General features: G+C 37.2%; 1 protein-coding gene across 1 annotated transcript; it reads left to right on the forward strand.

Moving 5' to 3' along the window:
* On the forward strand, nucleotides 1-25,858 carry timm50 (translocase of inner mitochondrial membrane 50 homolog (S. cerevisiae)). The gene is made up of 11 exons (XM_039671091.2): nucleotides 1-232; nucleotides 1,335-1,494; nucleotides 2,524-2,555; nucleotides 9,447-9,468; nucleotides 14,020-14,078; nucleotides 14,165-14,284; nucleotides 16,991-17,095; nucleotides 17,703-17,801; nucleotides 24,386-24,542; nucleotides 24,632-24,738; nucleotides 24,825-25,858. The coding sequence occupies exons 1-11, from the start codon at nucleotides 32-34 to the stop codon at nucleotides 24,921-24,923; spliced, it is 1,161 nt and encodes a 386-aa protein (XP_039527025.2). The 5' UTR covers nucleotides 1-31; the 3' UTR covers nucleotides 24,924-25,858.
* Nucleotides 25,859-27,156: the final 1,298 nt, after the last annotated feature.

Genomic DNA, 27,156 nt, shown 5'->3' on the forward strand with positions numbered 1-27,156 from the left:
CGCTCCGGGTACTGACTGCATCATATTCAAGATGTCTGCGGTGTCTATGTATCCCATGTGTGTCCGGGCGAGCCGGGGCCTCCTCCGACTGAGACAGGGGGCCAACGGATCCATAACCCCTGCGGTGCTGGATGTTGTCCGGTCATCCTCTGGTGACACATCTAGTAGTAGTGCCACAGGTGGACTGGCCCAGGCAATACTGCAAGAAAGGCTTCAGCAGCAGAGTAGCCGGGTGAGCGCTATGACCGCCTGACATTCCCACATGACAGGGTATTAGACAACCAATTATTGCTTTTTGGTCAAATATTTACATTCTTGCATGTTAATGTTGTTGAGTTGTTGAGTATGTCGATGCACAAACAACCATACATTGTCAAATACTTCTGGTCTGGTTAGTAAAGGTTGACAGGTTGAATGAATTCAGGCACAGCAGGCAATGTTATGTGTGATAGACCAAGGACATTGGTTACATGTTCACATCATCTGTAGAATCAATGCAGGTTATAAGCCCAAACTCGAGTAGGAAAAGACCTCAATTTTACTTTGTAAGATGAAGTTCTGATGGCTTGTAATGTAAATCAATGAGATTTGCAACTGTATAGCAGACTACTTAAAAAATGTACATAAAAAAGCATAAAATGTACATAAATATCAGTTTTATCTGCCATTAATATGTCTCAGAGAAATATTTTAGTTCTTAATTTTATGATCTAAGCTCTGTAGTTTTTGTTGTGGGGGGCAAAACATAATTAGAATTCTTTAAAAGCCCTTTCATATTTCATACTTGCATTTTAACATGATTTTTATTAAGTAAATGTTCATCTTGCAATAACAACAACATGAAAAATAACATTATTCGTATGTTTACTTTAGAAAAATCACTAAAGATTTCACAGCAAAAAGACCATGAGTCCGAAGACGTGAAGAATATGTTGATCATTTGGAGGCCTTAGAAAATCATGTACCAAATATGATACAGTAGACTTTAGAGGGTTAAATTTAGTTTGTTTTTGTTATATCCTTTAATATTAAGTGTGATATCTGTATCAGCTGTATCATGCAAGGTCAGGGATCCTCTTTTGACTGTTGAATACAGGTAAGGGCTTAGGGCTGAATGTCTGTCAAAGGGCATTGAGTTACATTTGAGTTTCATTGAGTGATAACTGTTCAGAAGAATGTAACTAATTTGTGCATATTACAGGAATGATTAAATTAAACTGGCTGCTATGTAACATTCCAGGTAGAAGCATTGGCAGTCTTGTTGAGAAATTGACTCTCATGGTTTGTGATGTAGGCACTTATAAACTGGGATGCTTTTGACACGTCATTTACAGGACCAGCCTCCTCCAGAGGGTGATGACTCCGCTCACAAGAAAGATGAACAGGGTGAGGACAAGAAACAGAAAGAGAACACGGCATACGCTAAGAAGATGGTCCTTCGGTTAGCAGGAATTATGGGACTTGGAGGCACAGTCGGAATCGTATACATATTCGGTGAGTTTGCCTGTTGCTTTCTTATGCTAAGGTTGGGCTCTAGAGGATTGGAATTTTATAAGCTTGAAGGTTTTCTTTCACCATTGTTGATTATTCAAACCTGCCATGGTTTGGATTATTTTTTTAATATTGTTGGATTATTCTGGATCATCATGAAGACATTGGGCTGGCATTGCTCCTGTAATTTGTTTGGATCATCACATATGTGATCAACATATATGGGCAACTATGGTGATTTATTTTTTCTTTTTGTATTGAAAGATTAAGTTGTGGTAATGGCAAAAATATATTTTAACTTGCATATTTATACTTATTTCCAGTGTTAGGAGTAACTCATTACAAAGTCATTAATTACTGTAATCTAAATACTTTCCCCTAAAAAATATTTTTCTGTAATTTAATTACTTACTTCTGATGTAACTGCATTAAATACTGCATAGACTATAGAACAATTCTATATAAAATATCAAAAGTTAGTGTCTAATGTTAAAATGTATGTTTTTAATGAAACCATCTCCCTTTAAATGCTTTGGTTAATTCAAGGATAATTTATGCAATTTTATACATACTTTATTTGATAGAATTAAGAGCAGTTTCATATCTGCCCTTTAATTATTTAACTGATCATGGTTGATATGGTATTTAGAAAGTAATTAATAATAACAATGCAATCATTTTTAGAGAGTCATTAGTACAGTAGTGTTATTACTCTGTTGAAGATCTAATTAGTAGCTTAATTACTTTTTTAGAGTTACGTATTAAAATTTAACGTTTTTTTTTTTTGCATGCAAGTTTAAACATGTATTGTCTTTTGTTTCGATCAAAGAATAGATTGATAAGTGGATAAACGTGTAAAATATTAAACATTTTATAATGTAAAAATAGACTTCCATGTATATAAAAGATAAAATAAATGTCTAATATCTATTCATTATCTCATTTAATTTTGTTTTAATGTTTTGTTGCTTGCATAAACTCTCAAAGGTTTGAAATCATGTGACTAAAATTATGAGTGTTTCTGCTCTCTAGGTAGCAATTCTGTGGATGAACAAGGAAATAAGGTAAGCATAAACAATCACAAAACCAGGTTTTATTTATATATGTGTGTGTGTGTGTGTGTGTGTGTGTGTGTATATATATATATATATATATATATATATTTTTTTTTTTTTTTTTTTGCCTTTGCCTTTGTTAGTCTTAAAGGGTTAGTTCACCCAAAAATGAAATTTCTGTCATTGTTTTGTCATTCTAAACCTGTAAGGCCTTCGTTCATTTCTGAACACACTGAAGTGGTTTTTACCACTTTCAAGTCCCAATAATCTATTAAAGACATTGTTGAAACAGGCCATGTGATCACAGTGGTTCAACCTTAATTTTAGAGAACGACGAGAATACTTTCTGTGTGCAAAAAATACAACATTTCTTTAAGGAGTTTGACAAAGAATCAGTAGGCAGTGTTTCAACATTTGTTTTGACTTCACCCATACATTTTCTATACGTTCTAATGAGCTATGAATTTCGCCACCTTTCGAAGAAAGAGAAAAAAAGTTAATATCAGATTAGTTGAATATATTAAGTTAGCAGTCTAAAAGTATCTTATGGTGTCCCATCGTTTCCTCCATTTTTTTTCTTCTTCTAATATGGTAATTTTAACAAGCTCTAACGCTGTGCTATTTCCCTTGGCACACTTTCTCACCTGTCTCTTTCTGTTGAAACTACAATGGCTTCTGGCTTACTGGCAGTTCAATAGGGTGTCGGTGTGAAGATTTTCGCTCTGTAGGGCACACTTCTCAGAGTGCTGTGAATTTCCTTTATTCTGGGAGCAGACTTCTAGCACTTCTCAAGGTGGCCCACTTCAAACAACTCGCTTTACAAAGTCAGTCTCACAGATTTTTTGTTTAGCTTGTTGGTGTTCCGTTTTGTACCTCTTTCTCTCCCTGTGTGGAAGACCTGTGCTACTATAATTGGAGCAATATTTTGTATTTTTGATGCTCCGTTTGCATTTAGTAGGTAATGCTAAGAGATTCTTTCTATAAATTCAGTGCCATATTTCCAATGTCATAGTGAACTACCAATGTGACTGAGTGATTGTGATCGTTCACCCAAAAATGAAAATTCTGTCATCATTTACTTATCGTCAATGTTGATTCAAACTTGTATGATTTTATTTCTTCTGTGAAACGCAAATAGAGATTTTGGGTAAACTATCTTTTTAAGGTGTTAAAGGCCTTGGAGCTCGTAAATGATCATTAATGCCTGTTTGGCTTCTTAAAGACCAATTTAGCAAGGCTACTTTAATGTTTCTGGAAGCCACCCACTGTTTCCCACTCTCAAAGGGGCACACTTCACAAGTAAATGGCAAACGCACCTAGTCTGGAGGCATGTGCCAGAGGTATGAGGTGTGGATTAACTTTAAAGAGCACACCTCCACCATTGTTAGACATCCTGTTTTGTGACCTGCTTAATTAGAGCCCACTTGTAAGGGCACACTTCACAGGTTAGTGTGACCTCACATGAGTTCAGAGGGCTATTGGTGCCTGATCACACACCTCATTTGTTAGATTGGTTGGGTTTTACTGTTCTCAGCTCTTGTGATCTTATTGTGAGCACGAGACCTTTGTCCTGTTCCCGTACTGTAAAAAAAAAAAATCCGTCTCAGGGACTGGCTTTATGATCGATCGGTCTCGCACGCGTCTGTCGTCTTGTCCTTATTGTAAATCAGAAGAACAATATTAAGGAACTTCTATAGCTGAAACAATTGTACATTTAAATACATCACAGTTTAACTTTTTGGGGTCGGTAAGTCTCATGTGCTCACCAAGGCTGCATTTATTTGATCAAAAATACTATGGGGTGACCAATCTTATTTCATTATACAAAACTTTTTTTCAGGATAATGATATACAGTATATCACAATATAGTTATTTTTGTTTAATTTAATTTTTGTGACTAAAATAAGAACAAGGAAGAAAATTATAAACCATAGGACAAGTACACTATAACAAAGAAATTAAATTCAATCTAATTTTTTTATTATTATTGTTTTTTTTTATATATAAATATTGTCATTAGCCACAGTAGTTCTATTTAACATGTAGTTTGAAATACTACGGAAACGGAATAATCAAATAACATTGCATTGTTGACTTTCTCTTTCTTTTAAGTCTTAACTGTTACTTTAATATATTTAAAATAGCCTATCTTGCTTTAATAAAATTAATTTAAAAAAAATCTGAGTTGTATATATAATTAAATGCCTTTCTGATAGCGATTTACACAAAATGGACTATAAAATAGTTTTGCATAGATGAATTATGAGCAACATCATTTTGATTTTTTTTTTAAATTCAGTGTTGATATTAGATTTTAAAATGAATTGGCAAATGCAGTTTAACATTACAATTTAATGTTAATTTAATGTAATTCGTGATACCTGATGCATTAAAGAGCAAGTTAGCAAAGAGGAAGTCAAAATTAAACACATTTTATTTTTGTTCATTAAAAAAAATATCAACTTGTTTTACAGTCTAAATGTTAATATCATATAAGGAACTTAACTGTGCTTAGTTACCACTACTCAAAGTAATAGTGTTAGTAGTAAAATAAAACAGATAGTTGGGAAATATAAACTCCTGTGAAAATCTAATTGCTTACTTTAAGCAAATTAAAAACTGACTCTCTTTGGTAAACTACAGTTCATTCATTTTCACAAGTTCATTCATTGTCATAATTTTGCACAAAATCTAGTTGAGACTAGGGGAGAGCGAGGCACAACATAACGCTTTTTGACTTTCTCAGTTTGTGTAAATCTACTTGGGGTTTAGAGTATTTATTTTTTCCCACATTCATTTCCCACATGTCTAGTACAATTATGTGGTTTTGTTTTATTAATACACTGTATACTTTTTTCTTGATTTACCCTGAAAGAATATAAGTGAAATGTGACAACATGCCCCACTGGTGTGGTACATTGTAACATGTGTGGGGTTCATTGTAACATGACCATATGACAGATTAAAATGCTATCTGATCTAATCAAAGTCAAACCAAAATATTTTCTTCAGAAAATACAATTATTAACTTTTTAATATAAAATAATGGCATTTTTTTAATAATTACAAATAAACAATTTTTTGAGTTTCACAACAAACACACCAGAAAACACAGCTGTACAACATAGTTCAAAACAAACTAATGATGTTCAGTGATATCTTACAAAGATTTCTGAATTTTGGCACTACTTTGTCTCTATATAGTGTTGAAATGGCAACTTGTAAATACACCAAGTTTCATCATGCTGGCATGTGTAGAAATATTTAAAACAAGTGTGTTACAACTAGCCCCATATGTATGACTGCCACGTCATTTGGTACAAAGCCAGTGGTGTTTTATTTAGAAGAACGTTAAGCCATGACTCCTAAGTCATGGTAGTATGTTTTCATAGCTAGTTTGGTTACTGCAATATAAAGTAGATTGGCTGAGGGATCAAATGGTTTTAAATGTAATTATTAAAACTACATTTGGTCCTTTAATTTGGTCTTGATCTTGAAAAATGTTGATTGCCAACTGTGGGATTTAGACACCACATGTTTAGGTGTTCATTATCAGACCTCTATGGTTTAGGGTTCGCTGCGCAGACACACTTCTGACAGCACTCGGGGGGAAATCTTGCGTGTTAACTCATTGCTGCTTTCCCTATAAACCACACACTCTTCAAGCTCTCTTTAAACTGTGGCATGTGCTGGGCTAAGGTGTGCTCATGGGAAAATCTTGTTCTCTGGTGTCACCTCTCCTGGTCTGCTTCCTTCACTTTTTTCAAAGGGCACACTTTAACATATGTTTGCAACCATGGGAGACAAATGTGAAGTGTGCCAGAACTTTGCTTCTTAAAATTGTCACCTCAGTCCACTCTAATTGGATGCCAATTGTGGGACAGTGTGGGACTGGGAACATCGCTCTCTTCCCATGGACAGGTTTTTTTTTTTTTTGTTTTTTTTTAACCAGGTGGACATTTAAAAACCATTTACCTTTAAAATTAGGGCAGACAATTATTTGTTTGGTACAATTTAATTTTCAAATTGCTTTGAATTTGTTTTTAAAATATATTTTTTGTCTACTGTGCCTTAGGCTCAAGCAAACGCTTTTACTAGCAATGTGGTTTATTGACAGAAAACAACTCCGATTAAATGTTTGAATCCATATCAGTATTAATTAAAAATGAGAAACGGATGTTAACTCAGCCTTGGCGTCCACACAGCTGTCATGTTATCAAGATTATCCAAAATTTGGGCAAAATAGACTGACAGTCAAAATGCGTCATTGGATCAACGCTAAAGTAATGTCACTGTTTTGGTCTATTTTGATTGCAATTTTAATTTCAATATGAAATATTGAAATTACAATTGTGCTATAGGACTCATTCTAGTAAAAAGGCTTGAGGTGTTTCCTCGGGAAGATTGCTACCTCAAAGCTTGCGTTCCTGTAGCCTGTGAATCACTCTGAATGGGCACACTTCGCAGGCAGTTGAGATGTCATGAGACTTGCGAATGGAGTGTGCCTGGCCTTTCAAAGAGGAGTCACGCGTCTCATGTACAAGACGCATAGCGAGACTTCACTCATTAGCCTTCTCGACAGAAGGTCTTATCACACTGCCAGAATGTTTTCGCACCTCAGTCATTTAGTTGTCAAAAGGTCTCAAAAGATCATTCAACCAGTTTAACCTGTAACAGGAAAGTGTTTGGGAAAGCACGCTGTAAGTGCATTTTGTCATCAGCCACTGTTTCACATTCGACAATAGCACACAGTTTATTTGATTTATGTGTTTACAAGAAAAGTGCTTGGCTGTTATCATTTCCTGCAAGCAGGAACAAATTTGACGTTACAGTTTAGCTCAAGGACTATTTTGAAAGTAGGAACCTTCACCAAAGCATAGCCTTCAAACAGACTGTTTATACAGCATTTGTCCTGCGAATTAAACCCTTGAATGATGTCCTACAGAAACAAGTGACTTGAAGGACAGACTTAGCACGATGTGGTAATGTTTGTTGCCGACACTTCTTTGGTATATTGACCGTTTTGGACTGGTGGTCTCCTAACAGGGCACACTTCACATGTCTTTTTGGAGATGTGTGTGGAGTGTGCCAGGCTTTTGGGTGCCATTTTTCACAACCCAAGGTCTTAATTGAAGGGCACTTAAGCGAAGTGACAGCGCGAGACCAAAGACTGAATCCTCTTCTCATAGAACAAAATCCAATCTTTATTGGTTCATAGAATGGCTGTTGAAGTTTGTTTCTGAAACATTAGTGCATTTCCTCCAAAGATCTCAACTCAAATATTCTTCAGGGCTGATTATAAAAATTAACAAATTTCACATACTCTACTGTTCAGAAGTTTGAGGTCGGTAGGTTTTTTTGTAGGTGAAAAAATCCCTTATGCTCACCAACTTGTGATATTGTGAAAGTTATTGCAATAATTTATAATAACTATTTCACTACTACAGAATCCGAAAATTCTCGTGACTGCAGCATTTGTCTAAAAAACAATATTAACCGTTCTATTTCATCAGAAACGTGGCTTTAATTGTAAAATACCAAACTTGTCCTTTAAGAATTCAAGAATTCATAGTCACAGCAAATAAATACAAAAACAGATCTGGTATGTTTTATGCTTGCATACTCACTTGACATTGACAAGTTGGCACTTGCATATGCTGCCCAGAGTTCTGTGTGTTAGTTCCATAACTCTATATGTAGACCTATATACATATTCATATGGCTATAATAATATAAACGGCAATCTCTCTCATTGTGTTATCGGGCTTCTTTGTCTTTTTATAATTTGGCCAAAAATCCCCTTCTATGCAACACAAAAGAGGATACAATAGTTCTGTCTGTATATTTTTGTCCATCATATGGATGGGCAAAATAATACAGAGACATTTCTCAAAATATATATTTTTTTTGTTTTACAGAAAAAAAGTCATACTTGTTTGAAATGACATGGTGAGCAAATGATGACAGAATTCAAATTTTTGGGTGAAGTTTCCCTTTAACAAATCAGCTGAATCAAGCAGTGTTCCTTGTTCTGACAAAGTGCAAAAACATGGTTCACCAGCAGGAGGCAGAGTATATTCTTCATTCTCAACAAGGTGTTGGTGCTTTCCTTAACTTTTCTTTAACTCTTACAATTGTAATAGAGTGACTTTTGTCTGTGATAAACCAGAAAGTTGGAGCTTGAGTATTCATCTTTTCCCTTCAGCCCAAAATACCACTTAGCCCTTTTCCTCTACACACTGTCTGTGTGCTGTTTTGTCCAGTGGGGGGCGCCAAAACGGTTCCAGTACAATAAATGATTGCTGTAGTGTGAGAATGACAGAGGTTTTAAACAGGCCCTCTGCCCCTTGTTGTGCTGTGAGGGGTCCCAAAAGGCAGCATGTGGTGATCCTGGATCCCAAGTGGGCCAGAACATGCTGACAGATGCAGCTGAATATTCATTGGTTTGCTGCTTATTGGTGAACTGGTGTATTGTTATTAAAAGACCAATATAGAATTTATTTGTTTACAATAATGTCTAACAGTTCTCTGCCAAAAAAGGTATTTATTCTAAGCACGCACTGTGTGTTTGTTGTCTGCCACTTTAAATGCTCAACTCACATTTCCTTATGGTTCTTTGTAATTCAGGAAACATAACAAAGAATTACACTATTTTTACATGGTGTCTGAAGGTTTCCATCCATTTAACCCTGTCAGTCTAAAAGACTCAAAGCAGTTTTTATCAAACTTTTACTGTTAATTTGTTGTGGGTGTCATGCCATTGTCTCTTTCTTATATGTATAAAGGCACTCGGTTGAACTCTCCTTATACCCACGTCATGGTACAAACACAACTTGAAATACCAGTGTGCACGAAAAACATGTCTACTTGTATGTTAACTCTCTATTTTTCTTTTTCAGATTCCAGATGAGTTTGATAACGGTAAGTCCTCCCCTTATCCCTTATCTAAACACGATTTGGACACGTTCCAACTAGGCCTTTTTTTAAATAACCGTAAATGATCTACATAATATCCTGACCTCGGGCCTGTTGTGGTGGACATTTTATTCTTACACGCAGTAATCTAATGTCTTGCAGATGTTGACCGAACTGATAAGACTAAGAATTTAGTTTCACTTTGTTTAAAGGCTGTGAAAGGCATAGCTCAAAGCTCAGGAGGAAGTTAACAGGACAGAAAAGTAGAGAACTCCATTATTTGTAGACCTTTGTTCTACAAGCGTGAAATGCTGTTATTCCCCGTTCTTTTGAATGCAGAATATTGTTGTTTCGTTGCCTTGTGCAGTCCTTTTTAGCAGATAAGGACCCTTCTGGCCTGCTTGTTGTGTGTTTGTTCACCTGTCAGGTTAGCAAGGCTCATGATGGATTTCTGGTGCCATGCAGCGCTCTTTACCCAGTGCCAGCGGGTTTTTAACCCACTTCACAGCCAATTGTTTCAGGCGACCGAACGTCCGCACATGACCCCTGCAAGCATCAATCTTTCACATACCCTGATTGGCCCTTAACCAGTGGCCTGTGGCGCATGTGCCATTCTCATTGGCAATTATTTCATTGCTTTCATTCATGCTGCATTGACTCTTAATTGCGGGTTGTTGAATTATGAGGCGCGTGCCTCTTTTTTGTCAGATTTAAGGGTTTAGTTTACAGAAAAATAGAAAATCAGTCACCATTTTGTAACCTTTTTGTCATTTCAAACCTGTATGACTTTCTTTCATCCATGAAACACACATTGATTTTTTATTTATTTATTTTTTTGTTCCCTTGCCACTGGGGGACCATATACAGGCTAGGGGAACTCATATTAATGTTAAAAAACCTCAGAAAGGGAAAATTTCATGTCAGGGGACCTTTAAGATGTATTTAATGTTTTTGATAATTTGTCTTATGCGTATCAAGGCTGTACTTGTTTGATCAAGAATATAGTAAAAACTGTAAAATTGTATTACAATTTTTAAAACTATTTTCAAAGCAGCCGTTACTCCAGTATTCAGTGTATCATTCAGAAATCATTCTAATTTGCTGATTTTGTGCTCAAGAAACATTTCTTAACAATACTAAAAAATAGTTGTACTGCTTATTTTTTTGTGTGAAAACATGACACGTTTTTTCAAAGATTCTTTGATGAATAGAAAGTTCAAATCTTTCATAACATTATATTATACACATCTTTCATTACATTATAAATGTCTTTTATAAAGACGTCAGTCAAATCGTGTATATATATATATATATATATATATATATATATGAAGAGTTCAGATGCAAAAGCCTCTAAGTGCCATTTGAAATTTTCTTCTAAAACGATCATTTTTATCAAGCTTGTATATTTAAGTTCAGTAATTTCACTTAAATAGCAATGAAGATTACCTATTAATTGTCATTTAAGTGAAATTACTGAACTTAAATTTACAAGCTTGATAAAAATGGTAATTTTAGAAGAAAATTTCAAATGGCATTTAGAGGCTTTTGCATCTGAACTCTTCATATATATTGATATATTGATTTTTATAGTGTTTTGACTGACGTCTTTATAGTAGCGATTCTTTACACATATGCTGTCTTCGGGGCAGGCATTATCATTAATAGAGTAAAGGTAGAGACGCCACATACCAGATAAACGCAGACCACCTGCGCTTTTCATTGACATCTGATGTCAATTGAGATAACAGGCTGCTTTCGCTTGCTCTATGCAATCGTTCGTCTTTATAATAATTACGTAATTAATTCCACACATTCCCTGAAGTGTCCCCCCCCCCCCCTCGATTTATTACCTCCGAGCCCGGAGCGCTGCTGTCCAACACTAATGCTCTTATAGCTTTTAATGCCATAACGAAGGGCCATGATTACTTTAGGGACCGAGGTGAAACGCCTACTCCCTTATGGGAGTGGAGAAGCAGGTTTTCTGCCTCCTGGGCCCATGATCACCCTGTCTAAAATAGCAGAAGGCCAGCGTGGGGACGAAGAGTGGACCCTTGATGAGCGGCATCCTCAGGGAGAAGGGACAAGGCAAAGAGGCGCGACTGCAAAAGAAAACCTTTTCTGCCGTGCCAAGTGAAGGCATTCAATGGAAGACGCACACATGCGCATCTTGTGCCAGCCTGCCGCCTCATAAAAAACTGCATCGCTCAATTTGTACAGGATGGCAACTGGCCAGTGCCATGTTTAATGAAGTCGCATGAATTAGTTATTAGTTATGAGATCATAGAGAGTAAAAATAAGTTGGCTTCTCTGTTTGTGTAAAATCTTGGAAACCGCATGGTTTCATACTTGTGTTACTGGTATGATTGAAATGGAATTTAACGACAGATTCGCCCATCACTTGGGTCTGGTATCTGAGATGACAAGTGTAGTCTTGTTTGAGGTGGTACAGTGAGAATTCAAATGTGTCAGGGGGAAGGGTTTGGCTTGAGCGTATACATGCAAAGATTGTATCTCCAACCATAAGCTGGAAATAAAGAAGGATGGTTTGTGTAACATGCTCAGTTTAAGGCATTCAACTGCTTTATTCTGTTCTCCTTTTTAGTCTGTATCTCAGAAACTTTGAAGCAAAACGTTTTAAAGTCTGTAACTAATGGTAACTATATAGCATCCACACCAATTGATTTATAATGTTCTGTTTCCTTCAGAAATCTCTTTCTCTTGTTTACATTAACATTGTGTTTAGACAACCCCCAGTTCTCAAAGCAAACAAACAGCGAGCTGTAGATCATCCAGGAAAATTTAGCACAGGCCTGGTGCTCTATCCACAGAACAGTTAGGTTCCCATATGACTGCAACGAGAGAAGGGCTGCACCTAAAGACCACTTTTCACAGCTGCAGAAAGGAGCGATTGACAGGGAAGAAAAAAGCGAGAGGCTCCCAAAGAAAGGGATGGAAGAAAGGCAATTGAGTAATGGCCTTTGGCAAACTAGCGAAGCATATGCTAACCCAGTGCAGGATTAAAGGAGGCCTTTGTTGTGCCCAGAGTCCTAGCCATCGATCTTTCTCTCCCTCCCTCCTCGCCTGAGATTCAGTGGACATCCCTCCAGAGAGACACAGGCCCTCTATGAAGCAACAATGGGACTCCTTGCCATTTACACTGACAAACAAGGTTAGCACAAGAGACTCTTCAAAGCGCACCCAGTTGTTCCCCGCTTCCCCGGTGTCGACTTGGATCAGTCTTGGTAACGGTTCTTGCAACTGTTCAGCCTTTGTATTGATCTTGGACTTGTGGAGAAGTATGGACTTATGCCGGGACAGATGTTTGCCAGTTTGGGTGGAGTTAAACAGACGACTGAGGTCGATGTGAAGAGGATAAACTTTCTCTAAACACTCCTATAGAAAACACTACAAGGAATATTGACACCCCCATTCAAAGTTTTGGGGTCCGAATTTTTGGTTTTTTTGGGAGAGGTACTTTAATTCAGCACCTTCTGTCATTAACTCGCCTTCATCTTATTCTAGTTTTCTGTGGCAAAAGAGACAAAACATAATTTCTATATCCCAAGTTTGGTTTTACACTGTGGCACAAAGTCAGAAAAGCACCATAAAAACAGCCACATAAATAATATATTAATATTTAGGTATCTGAAAGATATATGGTTGATTGTTATAAGCGCAACAGAATTGAAGTCATTATTCACTCTCAAATAAACTGATCCATACAACTTAAGTGCCATGTTTGATTTGAGATCTGCATAATGACGTGCTTGGGGCTTTTTCATTAAACAAATCTATCGTATGTCTTCAGAGGACTTGAGCTATAGTGCATGGACCACTTTTACAGAGCTACTATTCCTTGTTCAACAGGTGTTTTGTCTAACACGGCTACGTTTCTTCATTGATTCATTACTTTTCAGAACCAAATCTGTGATGCTGATATCATGTAAATGGAACCTACTAACACCACCACTGTCTCTCTTCAACATAAGTATGATAAGGAGGCGTCTCGCTCATTAGCCTCAAGGGAAAGCTTATTCCATTGGAGGCTGCGAACAGACACATGCTCCCTCAAAGAGCGCAAACACTCCCCCTCCAAACTAATCCAACAGGATAAAAGGAGGGATAGGGCTGGAGGAGAGGGTGTTTAAGCAGTTTGTATCATCCCTCCCCCAATCAACCTCCTTCCTCGTGCCCTGATGTTGTTGACGGGCCCCTTGGCGGGCTGGCTGCCTTAACAGACGCACAGCGAGCCAGGCAGGAGGCGCATGTAACCTGTGTGCCGCCACTTTATCTGTCCATTTTGCCGCTTGAGGTGGCATATGGCATTCTAAATGATGTGGGGATGTTGTATAGTATCTTGAAGTGACCATTAGTATTTGATGTGCTGACGTAGTTGTTATCAGTAAGCCCTAAACCATTTAAAATGACTTAACATTTTTTATACAGTAAGTTGAAGACATGCAAAGAGCTTTAAAAAACTATTTTTACTATTAGTCATGAATATTTTATCGATCTGGCTACACCATTTTTTTTTTTTTTTTTTTTGTTCTCTAGATGTTCCCGTCATCCAGCAGCTCAGAAGAACCTTCAAATATTTCAAAGATTACCGACAGGTTAGAGGATACAGACAATAATCCTCATTTATATCCTCATAAGAAAGAATATAAGGTACCAATATTCTCTTTCTGCTTCTCTGTAGATGATCATCGAGCCCACAAGCCCAAAGCTTCTTCCAGACCCACTGCGAGAACCCTATTACCAGCCTCCATACACTCTAGTGCTGGAGCTCACCGATGTCCTACTCCATCCAGAGTGGTCGGTAGGTGTCTCGGCTCATTTAATGTAACCAAGTTAACATCTGCATTTGGGGATCAAGTAAAGACCAATGTACACTACGGTCACCTTTGGTTCTGAGCTCCAAACTTTCTACTTATCAAAGAATGAAACAAAATATATCATGGTTTCCCCAAAAATATTAAGCAGCACAACTGTTTTCAACATTTATTATAAAAACAAGTTTTCTTAAGCAGAAAATCTGAATTAGAATGATTTCTGAATGGAATCGGATCAGGTGGCACCGAAGGCTGGAGTAATGATGTTGAAAAAGCTTTACCGTCAAAAAAGAAAAAACTACACTTCAGAATATATTAAAATCTATCAAGTATTTTTCAATTAATTCAAAAAATCTAACTGTTTCACACTTTCACACACATACCTTTATTTTGTTCTCTGTTTTAGAAATGGGCTTCCATACTGCATGTATAATAATTATAAAACAATCAAAATGCTGACTAAAATATGTTTTAGTTTTAGATTGAGTTTAGAATGTCTACTGCCCATCTAAATGAGCTACTTTGAGCTGTTGGATATAGACTTTGCATTGTCAGATCTCAATTTAACATGAAATGATTCTTAAATCTAGATTGTTTCAGTCTGCCTGATGCAAGTTCATATCATTAGTCTCTAAATTTCTGGTAAAATGCCCCCTAAAAATGTTTTGCCCCTAATTGCAGACCTATTGCTGTTCCAATCTAAACACAGCTGCAACCACTCTAGTATATTTTGTACATACTCTCTCTCTATGTGCTGTGTTGTATAGTGAGTATATTTGTGCACAGTTCCACTCTGCAATAAAGTCTCTATTTGATTTACTATTAAACGAGCCTTTGTCACTTATCAGTTTATTACAAACTTTCCTTATCAATTCCTGTTAGTCACATGAGGCCATCTGGAATGCAGTTTTGGGCGAACCACCTGTCACGCTCCTTCCCTCTGTTCTCTCTACCTGGCCAGCTGTAAGGGAAGGGCCACACACAGGTGACAGGTGGAGCACAGCCTACCTGTAATCTGACACACCTCAGCAGACTGTTACCGCGGCACACGGCACAGTGATTTTTGTTGAACCTCAAGTGGAGCTTTGTCTGTGACTGTAGTCTTCTTTTTGGCTTTGTTTGACATGTATACTCTGATATAGGGATTCGGTGCCAGATAAAAGGACAATTAAAGTATCTGTTATTCTAACTGATGCAAAAGTAAGAATCCTATCTAAGTAAAGAAGAATTAGTTGAGTTGGCAACTTCAGTGACTAAAGGCATATATTTAACGCAGTCAATAGACGTAAAATGCTGCTTTCTGCTATGCCTTCTCTCTACTGACTAATAACCTGTATAGTCCGGCTTCCAGTAAATTATTGAGAAAGACTTTCTAACTGCATGTTCATTTATAAATGTAATCCAGATGGGCCGTCTAAAGATATTTGAGTTTAATTTGCAATATTCGATTATAGGCAGAACATGTCGTAAAAGAAGGCCAACAATTGGCTGCTTTAGCACACTAGAGGCAAAAATCTGTTTCATATTTCCTTATTTATTTTTTCCTCACTTTAGCAAGGAACTGACTGCACTGTATTTTTAAAGGAAAATATATTCACTATCTTTCGAAATGTTGCGCTCGTTAAAATTATTATTTTCAAAGAAGCTATTCAAGGCTGCATTTATTTGATCAAAAACACACTAAAAGCATAATATTGTGAAATATTACAAATTAAAATGAGCGTTTTCTATTTTTATATTCTATAAAATTTTATTTATTCCTAAATGTTCAGCATCATGACTCCAGTCTTCAGTGTCACATGAATCATGATCCTGTTGTGCTGCTTAATAAACTGATGTATTGTTGATTCTTTGAAATAATTTATTTGAAACGGAAGTGTTTTTGTAACACTATCAGACTGGGTGTCCACCAAAGCATTTGTCGACGCGCCTGCCGTATGTTTTCAATTGTTTTCTATGGGAGCGCCATGTTTTTTAACGAGGCGCAACGAGGCGCTGAGCGTTTTTTTTTTTTTTTTTCACGCTGAAGCATCGAGCGCCCGGCGTTTTTTACTCCCTGCCGAGAGTTGAAAAATGTTCAACTTTGGATAAAACGCAGCGCTCATCACTGTCACTTTTTACCCAGCCATCTAATCACAGTGGAAGAGGGGCGGGACTAATACCACACTGACCAAGTGTCATAACATTCTTTCTGTACAACGACATCAACCGACAGAGCACACCGAACAAAATGGATTAAAAAAAAGTCTATTATTAAACAAATTATTTGCGAAATTAGTTGCAAGTAAACTGTGCTGCGGATATTCTGTATCATAGCAACGAAACGTCTCAACGGAAAAAAACGCTGCGCTGCCAAAACGCTATCAAGCGCCCAAAGCACAGCGTTTTCAGCAGAGCGTCTGCTGTTTTCCAGCTGGCTAAAAAACGCTTTGGAGGACACACGGCCTCACTTTAGGTCAGTTTAATGCAACCTTGCTGGATAAAAGTATTCTTTTGTTTCAAAGAAAATGTTTTACTGACCCCAAACTTGAATGATTGTGTATATTCGAATGCAAATGGTCTAGTTGTAATGAACTGTTAAAATATGTCATTCTGTTGTGTTAAAATATTCTAAACACTATTGTTAGGTCTTATAAATGTGTAAAAACTCTTTTGAGTTTTAATGTTTTCTGGATGTCCTCTGCCACCTCTAGTTGGCCACAGGCTGGCGATTTAAGAAGAGGCCTGGCATAGACTACTTGTTCCAGCAACTGGCCCCACTCTACGAGATAGTCATCTTCACATCAGAGACGGGCATGGTGAGTCTCAGAGGTGGTGAGGACTATTTAAAAACAAATAACAAGCCAATCACAATGGCATTATTGTGGTACACACGCCGCTTCAATTGCAGTTGAAAGGAAAAGTTTCTTGAACCATGCTTGGCATTGAACCCACTTACAATAGATGCTATTTTGTATACAGTGGCACACCTACGCTTTTGTTGATTCTACAAACATATCATCTTGTGCTCAAATATAACGTTTCCTAAGTGATGCCATTAGTGTGTGACCTTTATGCTAAGCTTCAGTCTGCAAGTGTTTGTGTGTGTCTGTTGTTTTGTTGGTGTGGCACACTTGTAAAGTCATGCAAATTAGCCTTGTTTTGATTGAACAGCCTTTTGCTTGTGGAGTTTTGTTTTATTCAAATGTATGCATAAGTCAATTCAGCTTTTCAGCCAGTGTTAAAAAAAACAGCCCATTCACTGTCTTGATGCTTCACTGTCTTGATTTGTAATATGCGCTTCTTATGGGTAAATAAATGTTCTTGATTTCCCCTGCATGATTTAACTTCACTTAAAAACAATCTCTCATTGTAAAACATAAAAACGATTGCTGAATGCAACAATATATGTTTGTGTGTGGGCAGACGGCGTACCCCTTGATCGACAGCATAGATCCTCAAGGATTCGTGATGTACCGGCTCTTTCGGGATGCCACGCGCTACATGGAGGGCCACCATGTTAAGGTAAACTTCAGTCTGCTTGCCCTATAGGTCTGCTTCTCAGTATCATACTTTGTTGGTGACGTGCGCAAACTCACTCTCAGTATTTAGGACACTTCTCTGTTCTTGTAAACAGTGTCTGCCACTTACCGTAAAATCCAGCTGTCTGGTATTTCACCCCTACAAGTTGTTTGAGTCACATGAAAATAATCGGAGATAAACCATATGTTGCAAAACAATGTCATATTTATCGCCTTTCAAAAGAAGCTGCTTTTTTGACCAGATGTTGTGTGTTCTTACAGATGTTAATGGTTTGATCTCAACAAAGAGAACATGTCTTGGGGAAATCCATTCATAGTTTCAAAATGCGTTTGCTTTCGTGCTGCAATACAGATTTGGTGGCATACATTTGCTAATTTCCTCATTTATTCCAAATTGCTCTGAGTAAAGCTCCTCCATGTGAATGTAAAACAGTACGGTCTGATCTTATTGCTCAAGATCCCCGCCCTATGGGCCCCCTCTGCTGAGTGACCCGGGCAACATTATGGCGCGATGCCCCCCGTGTCTCTGCTGCATGCCGTCCTTCTGTTCGCCCATTGATTTCCTCACTGCTATGTGCTTATTCTTTTTTCTTTTCTCAACAGCCCAAGACAATAGCAGTCTCTTCCCCTCCTTCTCTCCTCCTCTCTTCTCAGGCCTCATTAACCTTCTGCCCCCTCCTTTTTCCTTCGTTAGGCCATCCGCCGTTACCTAAACTCTCTCCTCATTAGGCTTATGAATGGTGCACGTCTAACCTAACGCTTAAGATCAAAATTACAATTGCATTAGTGTACAAATTAAATCAGTTTTTAGCATCCATGTTATATTATGGTTATCACATGTTGCTAGAGGGTATTATAGAATTATTTTATTCTTTATACATAAGTTTCTGGTCTTTTTTTTTTTTTTTAAATTTGTTTTATTCAGCGATGATGCATTAAATTGTTTGAAAGTTACAGTAAAGACATTTATAATGTAACAAAATAAATGCTGTTCTTTCGAACTTTCTGTTTTACTTTTAAAACAAACTTTTAAATGGTAGTGTATAAAACATTGTAAATGTATTCATTTAACTCTGTGTCCTTAATTGCATATTGTTAAAATACTATTATTAATCTCAAGATTTTACATTTAAACTCGAAGAACATGTTTGGACTGAAACAAATTAGAGCAAACGTCTTATCTAATTGTTATTTTTATTATCGTTTTCATTTTACAGCGGATAATATTTTTATTCAGCGGGGATGACTTAGATTGTTCAAAAGTTATAGTAAAGATATATATATATATATATATATGTATGTATATGTACAGTATATGTGTTTTCTATTTAAATTATATATATATATATATATATATATATATATTATTTTTTTTTTTTAATATAAAACATTTTAAATTGTATGTATATATGTGTATATATATATCATATTTCACAATATTACTGTTTTTACTGTATTTTAATCAAATGAATGCAGCCTTGGCGGTGAGCATAAATCTTACCAACCTCAAACTTTTAAACGGTAGTGCAGAAAACATTAGAAATGTGATTTATTTAACTCTGTGTCCTTGATCAGATATTGTAAAAATACTATTATTAATCTCAAGTTTTTAACTTTAAACTTGTGGAACATGTTTGGATTGAAACAACCTAAAATCTAAATTGAATAAATAAATAGATCATTCATCAGAGTGCATTGAAGCATCTCAATATAATAATCTGCAGTCATGAAAAATAGATGATCATTTTGAGATTTGCTAAAGACAGCGTTTTTAAAGATTTTTTTTTTTAAAGTGAACATTACATAACAGCATAGGGAACCAGCCTCAATTGTTAATGTGCAGAATTGAAACAATTTTCTATTCTTACAGTCATGCTACTTGGTAGCTGCTTAGTGCTGGTACAGAAGTAGACATGAGTGTATGCATGCGTATTTGTATCACTCCGGTCACATTTCACCACTGCCTGTCTGGCCTTGTCTACCAGACCCCCATCAGCACTCTCTCTCCATCCACCTTCTGCCAACACACGTTTATTTCACTCTACTACACCCTCCTCTCGTCTCCTCTCTCTCCCCTCCCTCACCTCCCATCTGGCCCTCAGAAACGAGAGGGGGGAAGGAGAAAACAAATGCAGTCGAATGTGTTTCCTTCTGAAGAATTAACTTTTAAAAGCTGCAGATGAACAAGAATGAATGACTAAAACAGTTAACAAACGTAACAAAAATGACACTGAAAGCAAATTCTACAGCGCCATGGTGCATTTTGGGCCAGCATGAACTTTATCTCTTTGAGTGATGCATGAAGGAAGAGTTCCCTGGTATTTAGATGAAACTGAAAAGTTTCCCAGGAAGGGCTTTCTGTGGGGCCCTATGATTTCCAGTGATGGAGGAAGTACTGAATCTCAGTACTTAAGTAAAAGTACAAATAACCAGATAAATATTTACTTTAGTAAAAGTAGAAGTAACACAATGACAACCATACTTAAGTAAAAAGTAAAAAGTACCTGATTTTAAATGTACTTTAAGTATTAAAAGTAAAAGTACTTGTATAATTTATTTTCTTAATGTCTATTTTTTAATGATTAATAAAACATTTAATTCTAACTCATTCATCCTAATACTCCTATAATGATGTTCAATAATTATGGAAAAAAATTGTTGTCACCATTTCTGAAACAAGCTTGCAATTAGGCAATATGCACATCATGCTTATCCTTACTTTATGTTAATAACAACGTTTGGCAGTAAATGCGATTAATTTATGGTGTAATTCTGAACCTCTTGGCTTGCCATAATCCTAACCAAACGAATATTACACACAGTGCATTTCCTATGCACGTAAAAACTAATTTTCGCGTATAAATTGCACGATAAACCAAACGCACTGCGTGCAAGACGCATTTAGTGTGACCGGGTTGATATATCTATGGCAACCAAACGTCACTGGTGAGACAAACGTGCAACGGTCAGATTACGTTTTGTCAGGGGAAAAACTGATCAGAAAATGTAACGAAAAAGTAACAGAAGTTGTAGAAATGTAGTGGAGTAGAAAGTATAATAATTGCTGCAAAATGTAACGAAGTAAAAGTAAAAAGTATTCACTATTTATTCTACTTAAGTAAAGTAAAGATACGTGAAAAATTCACTTAAGGAAAGTATTTGTACTTCGTTACATTCCACCACTGATGATTTCTGCTAAGCAGGTTGAATTGCGCAATATCACGGAATTTGGCAAGTTATGGATAAATTATTAACATGTAGAGCTCTAAACTCTAGTGTGGACTAGTGTGTCATTAAGACATTTAATTATGAAATCTGCATGCTGTGTGAATGAGTGGCACAGTTTCACCATCAACATGTACCGTAGTGTCCGGATTATAAGCACACAAAATAGAGTATGCATAAATGCACACAAATACACGTGAAAATCAATTCCTACAAACTACATACTTCACCTTTAATGAAATGAAGATTAAACAAACTCGCTGCCCTGAGCTGGAGGAGAAAGCTTGCAGAACAGCTTTCTCCTGTGGTAGAGTGTGTTACTGTACAGTTGTGTTTCGTAAATTCGCTTAGGCTTGGCATTTATAATAAAAATTGTTTATATAAACACTAAGTTAGGTTACGACTACTATTTTACATTATTTCTGAATGTAATAAAATGTGACTTAACGCAATTTTGATAGGTAAACGCTGTAACTTTTTTGTCCCTCTAGTGTTAAAAAACAAAATTGCATGCATTTTGCAGTAGAACATTGTTTTGGTCTTTGACGGTGCGGATAAATATGGTTAACCTACTGCTCACAAAACATGCGCTACTAGACTTAAAAGATATTACCAGTCTAGATGGAAAGGATCTCAAGCTGATTAGCAGAAGACGTTACTGTAGCTATACCCTTAGTTCTCACTATCTCTGAAAAGCCAGTGTTGATTCTCGATTTATTACAAGCTCTGTGACTTGCTTTTTCATTTACCAGCAAACTCTATTCTGCGTTGTTGTTTTTTTTCTTAAAACGGTTGATTTCCCGGAGGTTCGAGATTTAGCATTCTCCATGTCAACCTTTCTTGCTCGTTGTTCCAATTAACCTTTGCCACTCTTACACCATACACGCGTCAAAGTAACCAGAGTGCATGGATGCAATTTCCCGCAAAAACCATCCCACCCAGTCAACAAAATAAAGTTAATAGACTTACATAATCATGGTTTGACAAACACATTTTGGAAGGATTAATAATTGACTCGTTATTAAAATTGTGTTAATTTTGAACAAAAGAAACTGAATTTGTGAAAAAATATAACTGATTTGATTGGGCCCTACCTTTCTGTGAACCGTTTCATACAGATATGACACCAGTAGATGCTGCCCCCCTCCCTCAGCACAGATGGGGTGGGGGGGGGGCTGGGCTTTGATTGGCAGGTGCATAGCGTGGCACGTGCGTATAGTCAGCGGCACGCTTCCTCTGGCTCGTGCTCCAATGTTTTACCTGGGGAATTGAAGAGGCTGTTTGACTCGGCAACATGACACTCCTATGCCCAGCTGCGTAACACAGCTCTGCTCACACACACCCACACTGAAGATCAAATACACACTAGCTACATAAAACGTACTAATTATCGTTCAGCTTCACATTTTGAATGCGATTTGGGCGCCATTAAGCTCGCCTGTTGCTATAATCCATAAAAATCTAATTATTTATACTTGCACGCTCACACACTCAATAACAAATACACTGAAATACACACTCGATCTCCCGGTGGGGTTTGGGCGTGTCTCATAGGGAAAGCAGATGCGGGTAATTTATTGTAAATGCTACGGAGTGTGCCGCCGTCAGGAGGGCTTTCCTTTCGGGGCCCCTCCATCTCTCTCGCACACGCAACTTTTTCAGTCTCTCTGGGGGATGCTGATGACCTCAGTGATAGAGAGAGTGCAGCGTCCCTGTCCATCTGCTCTGTAGGACCACCACTGAGACAGCTGGCCCTGGATAGAGTGTGTGTGTGTGTGTGTGTGCGTGTGTGTGAGGGAGAGAGCGAGCACTGGGGGCAATGTGCTGGTGTTAAGTCTTTGCACCCCTCCACAAATGCATAGGTGTAAATATGGTTCACATCAGTGTCACACAAAAGTTCGGGGGTGTGAGAGGTCACATTTAACCTCAATTTGTATGTATAGCTGTGATAAGTAGACTCAGACTGGACCTATTTTGCTAGATGCCAGGCCTCTTAGACAAATAAGAGGCAAGAGGTCAAGAGTTGTTAGTGTTTTTGGCATTTAAATTAAAGTACCACACAGTTTTTTTTTTTATGTTAACAGCAATATGATTAAAGAATGCAATCAGCATATATACAGATTGATACAAAATATAAAGAACATAAAAGTGTACAAATTTATGTATATATATATATATATATATATATATATATAAAAATAGTACATATTATATATATATAATAAAAAAATGTGTGTGTGTATATGTATATGTATATATATATATATATATATATATAAATAAAAAAAGTCGCTGTTTGGATTTAAATAGGCAAATGCTTTAAAGTCTATGATTGGCTCATTATTGCAGTGATTATTATGTTTCTAGCATGTCATATGTTTGGCAATAGGTCTTCTAACCGTAAAGCACCTTTTCACACTGAGAGCGATTAAATGGAGCAAACAATAGATCCCTATGGAGCTATTCACATTGCAGTGATCAATCGCAGTGCGGCAAAGTGAGTTTTTTTCTCGTCGCCCCCGCAATGAAACGAGCCGTCCAATTAGATTTTAGCTTACCCAAGCTACTGCTGTAGTACCAAACTTTATTTATCTTAATTTACTGTTGTATGTTGTGCAGCTGATGAGGTTAAAGGGATACTCCACTTTTTTTGGAAATAGTTAAACAGTGGAGTATTACCATTTTCGAATCCATTCAGCTGATTTTCTGATATTTAGAAGAATATCAGTAACCAGGCAGTTTCTGGTCCTGTTGACTTCCATATTATATATATTTTTTTTCTACTATGGAAGTCAATGGGACCAGAAACTGTCTGGTTACTGATATTCTTCTAAATATCAGAAAATCGGCTCAGTGGATTCAAAAACAGTAAAACTCAACTGTTTAACTCTGGGGGAGTTGTAAATTGAGCCTATTTCCAAAAAAAGTGGAGTATCCCTTTAAAGCCAAATGGGAAACCTACGAGATGAATGCATGTGGAAAAATGTATTCTCGGTCAGTGTCATCAATCGCATTCACTGTGAATGAATGCTCCGTTCTTTGGCAATCCACTTAGCTTTTTATTTCTTAAACAACTACATAGGAGGACACATCATGGCCATATTCCATGATGACAATATCAAGATTCATCAGGCTCAAATAGTGAAATAATGGTTGGGGGGGGGAGCATGAAGAATCCTTTTCATACATGAATTGGCACCTCTTGAGTGCATCAGTTTTTGGCCAAGATCTCGATCTATTGACAATGCAAAAGTCAAGCACTCTGTAAGGTCTACTCCAAAGAAATCTAAATTCTGAACAATTATTTTAAAAATGATATTCACTAATGACTCTGTCTTGCAGGACGTGTCTTGTTTGAACAGAGATACCTCCAAAGTCATTGTGGTGGACTGTAAGCGAGAGGCCTTCGGTCTACAGCCTTTCAACGGTTTGGCGCTGTGCAAGTGGGACGGCAACTCAGAGGATCGCACGCTCTATGACTTGGCTGCCTTCCTTAAAAGTGAGTATGCATGTGTGGGGCAAATAGATGTCAGATTGTATTGTATTGTTCATTTGAACAACTCAATTGACCTTGTATTTGGTGTGTAGCTATTGCCATCAGCGGAGTGGATGATGTGCGTTCGGTATTAGAGAACTACGCCCATGAGGAAGACCCCATTGAAGCTTTCAAAAGAAGGCAAGCACAGCTTGCACAGGTACTCGTCTCATTTTCTTTTTTCCCTGTCAGATGTCATATTAAGTAGTGCTTGCTAATATTGCATGAATATTTTTGCACACACAGGAAGAAGAACAGAGACTTTCGGAGCTTGCGCAACAGAAGAAACAGGGGATTTCATTAGGTTCCATCGCAGGTCGTTTCTGGTCTCGGAAGCAGCAGTGAGGACGCGTCCTGCTCACACCCACCTTAAACGGTCCCACCTCGACTGTGACCAGCCATTGAGATGAAGGTCATGGGCAAACAGGTGGACGGTGTATGTGGGCGGGAGGGGATAATGGGAGCAGAAGGGCATGTGTGGAAAGAAGAACATCCAATCGGCTACACTGGAGGGATGCTACCTTGTTACAGGGGTTGGGATAGGAGCGAGCGACTCCGAAAGACGTTTCATTCCTTTGGAAGATAGCACTCCCTGGACCGCAGACACAGATATGGTGCCCTCATTTATGATCTCACTGATTAGAAATTGTTACGGGGTTGTTGGACTTGTTCTTGTCCACTTCTATGGCTCCCTTATCTCTGCAAGAGCAAAGAACTGCATAGCACCACATGAACTGAAGAACTGATCTTGTTTCCACATCATGTAGGCCCCATTTCAAACCCATAACTGATGCTGTAGGCAATAGCCTGATATTAGACTCCTATAAGTTTTGATCTTCACACGGCACATGAAGCAAAAACTTGGATTTGTGTTCATGCTGCCAACAAGACTGTCTTTGTCATGGTGATTCTGTTGCAGTGTGTTGTGGAGAACCTCTCAAATAAACCGAGCTCAATCTGGTGCTATTTCAGAAATGGCCCATCATGTCTAAGGATGTGCTTTGTATTGCTTATGTTGTGAAACACCCAGAATATCTCTAATAAACAAACCATTACATAATGTGTGTGATGTCATGGTATTTTATTTTTAATGCTGAAAGGTCTGATCCAGAGCAAATCTGCTTTTATCACCTTTAATAGTGTTCCTTTAAATGACAAACTTGTATTGTAGTTTATCATAAATCATAATGTGTTATATATATATTTATGGCAGTTAGTTAAATGTGGTCCTGAAGTAAACAAATAATGTAATGTAAACAAAAATAAACACTGCAACAGCATTTTATGGTTTTATTTTTTATTATTGCCTTTTATTAAAAGTGCTCTCTTTTAGGCCTGTTATGTTTGTAAACACATTTGCAGAGAAATTAATGTGAATTGTTGATTAGAGTGGCTGCAGTATTTATTTCAGGAAACAAAATGTTGAGATGAAGTTAATTTAGATGTGTCTTGCCATTCATATAATGATATTTCAAATTGCCTTAAACATATAATCAGACTTAAACGAATTAGAGGGTTGAATATAACTAATGGATTTGTTGCAAATATTACAAATTCTGACTGTATGTTAACAAAAGTCGTTTTGACTTTTTCTTGTTTGAATTAGAATCCAGTATTAAATCAGTTTCTTCTACCATTAACTTCAACACTCTAACTTGATCTTAGTGCACTTAAAATAACACCCAGTCACCCGCATAATGTGTACAGCCTCTCTGACCGACCGATGGCCCAGCAGAAAGCTTCACGACGCACAAAATTTGAGTTAATTGAGAGACAGAATGCGAGGTGTTAAACTTTTGTCAATGTCACACCTTTACGTTTGACAGACGCACACGTGCCAATTATGCCTTTATGGTAACCACTGAATTGCACGAAACTTCTGTCTGGCCTCTGCAGAGTAAACTAGGCCTAAAACATAAAAATGAGGGGACATTTAATTATTTTGTATTTAGGCCTATGCAAACAGGTGAACACACAATCTTTAAATAAACGTTGTTACTAAAAAGTCTGACGAGCTTTAAATTTGAGTCGAACATGCCGAAAGAACTTCAGTAAAATAATTAATTCAGTACACACGCCTGGGATTCGAACTACAGAGTTCACTTGACTCATTTAAAAGAACCGACTCATAATAGCAATATTAGTTCGGAAACCGCACATAATTGTTGATTAAAAAGAATCAGCTGACAGAGTTATTCGTCCGCGAATTTAGTTCATAATAAGTTAATACAATAGTAGGCCTGCCTGATACACTGATTCGTCTGTACAGACTATAAGAACCGAAAGACATTCAATGGTTCAGTTCAAGTGGCCTTGTTTTAATGGAACGTGTTCTGAACTCGGTTTTCGGATTTATTTATTTTTTATTTTTATTTTTTTTTACAAATGGGGCACAACATTTTCCCAGACCAATAAAATGAAGTCCCCAGTTGCAGAACAGACTTTTCCCCAAGGTGTGAACAAATGACATGCGAATAAAATGACACCTCCGAGCATCATGCACGTGCAGGGAGCCTGGGAACCGGTTTGTGTCGGGCACCGCGTGTCGCACTTCACACCTTAGAAGAGGGGCACCAAT

This window comes from Pimephales promelas, chromosome 16 (genome assembly GCF_988280905.1).
Source record: "Pimephales promelas chromosome 16, fPimPro1.hap1.1, whole genome shotgun sequence".
In the NCBI taxonomy this organism is placed as follows: Eukaryota; Metazoa; Chordata; class Actinopteri; order Cypriniformes; family Leuciscidae; genus Pimephales; species Pimephales promelas.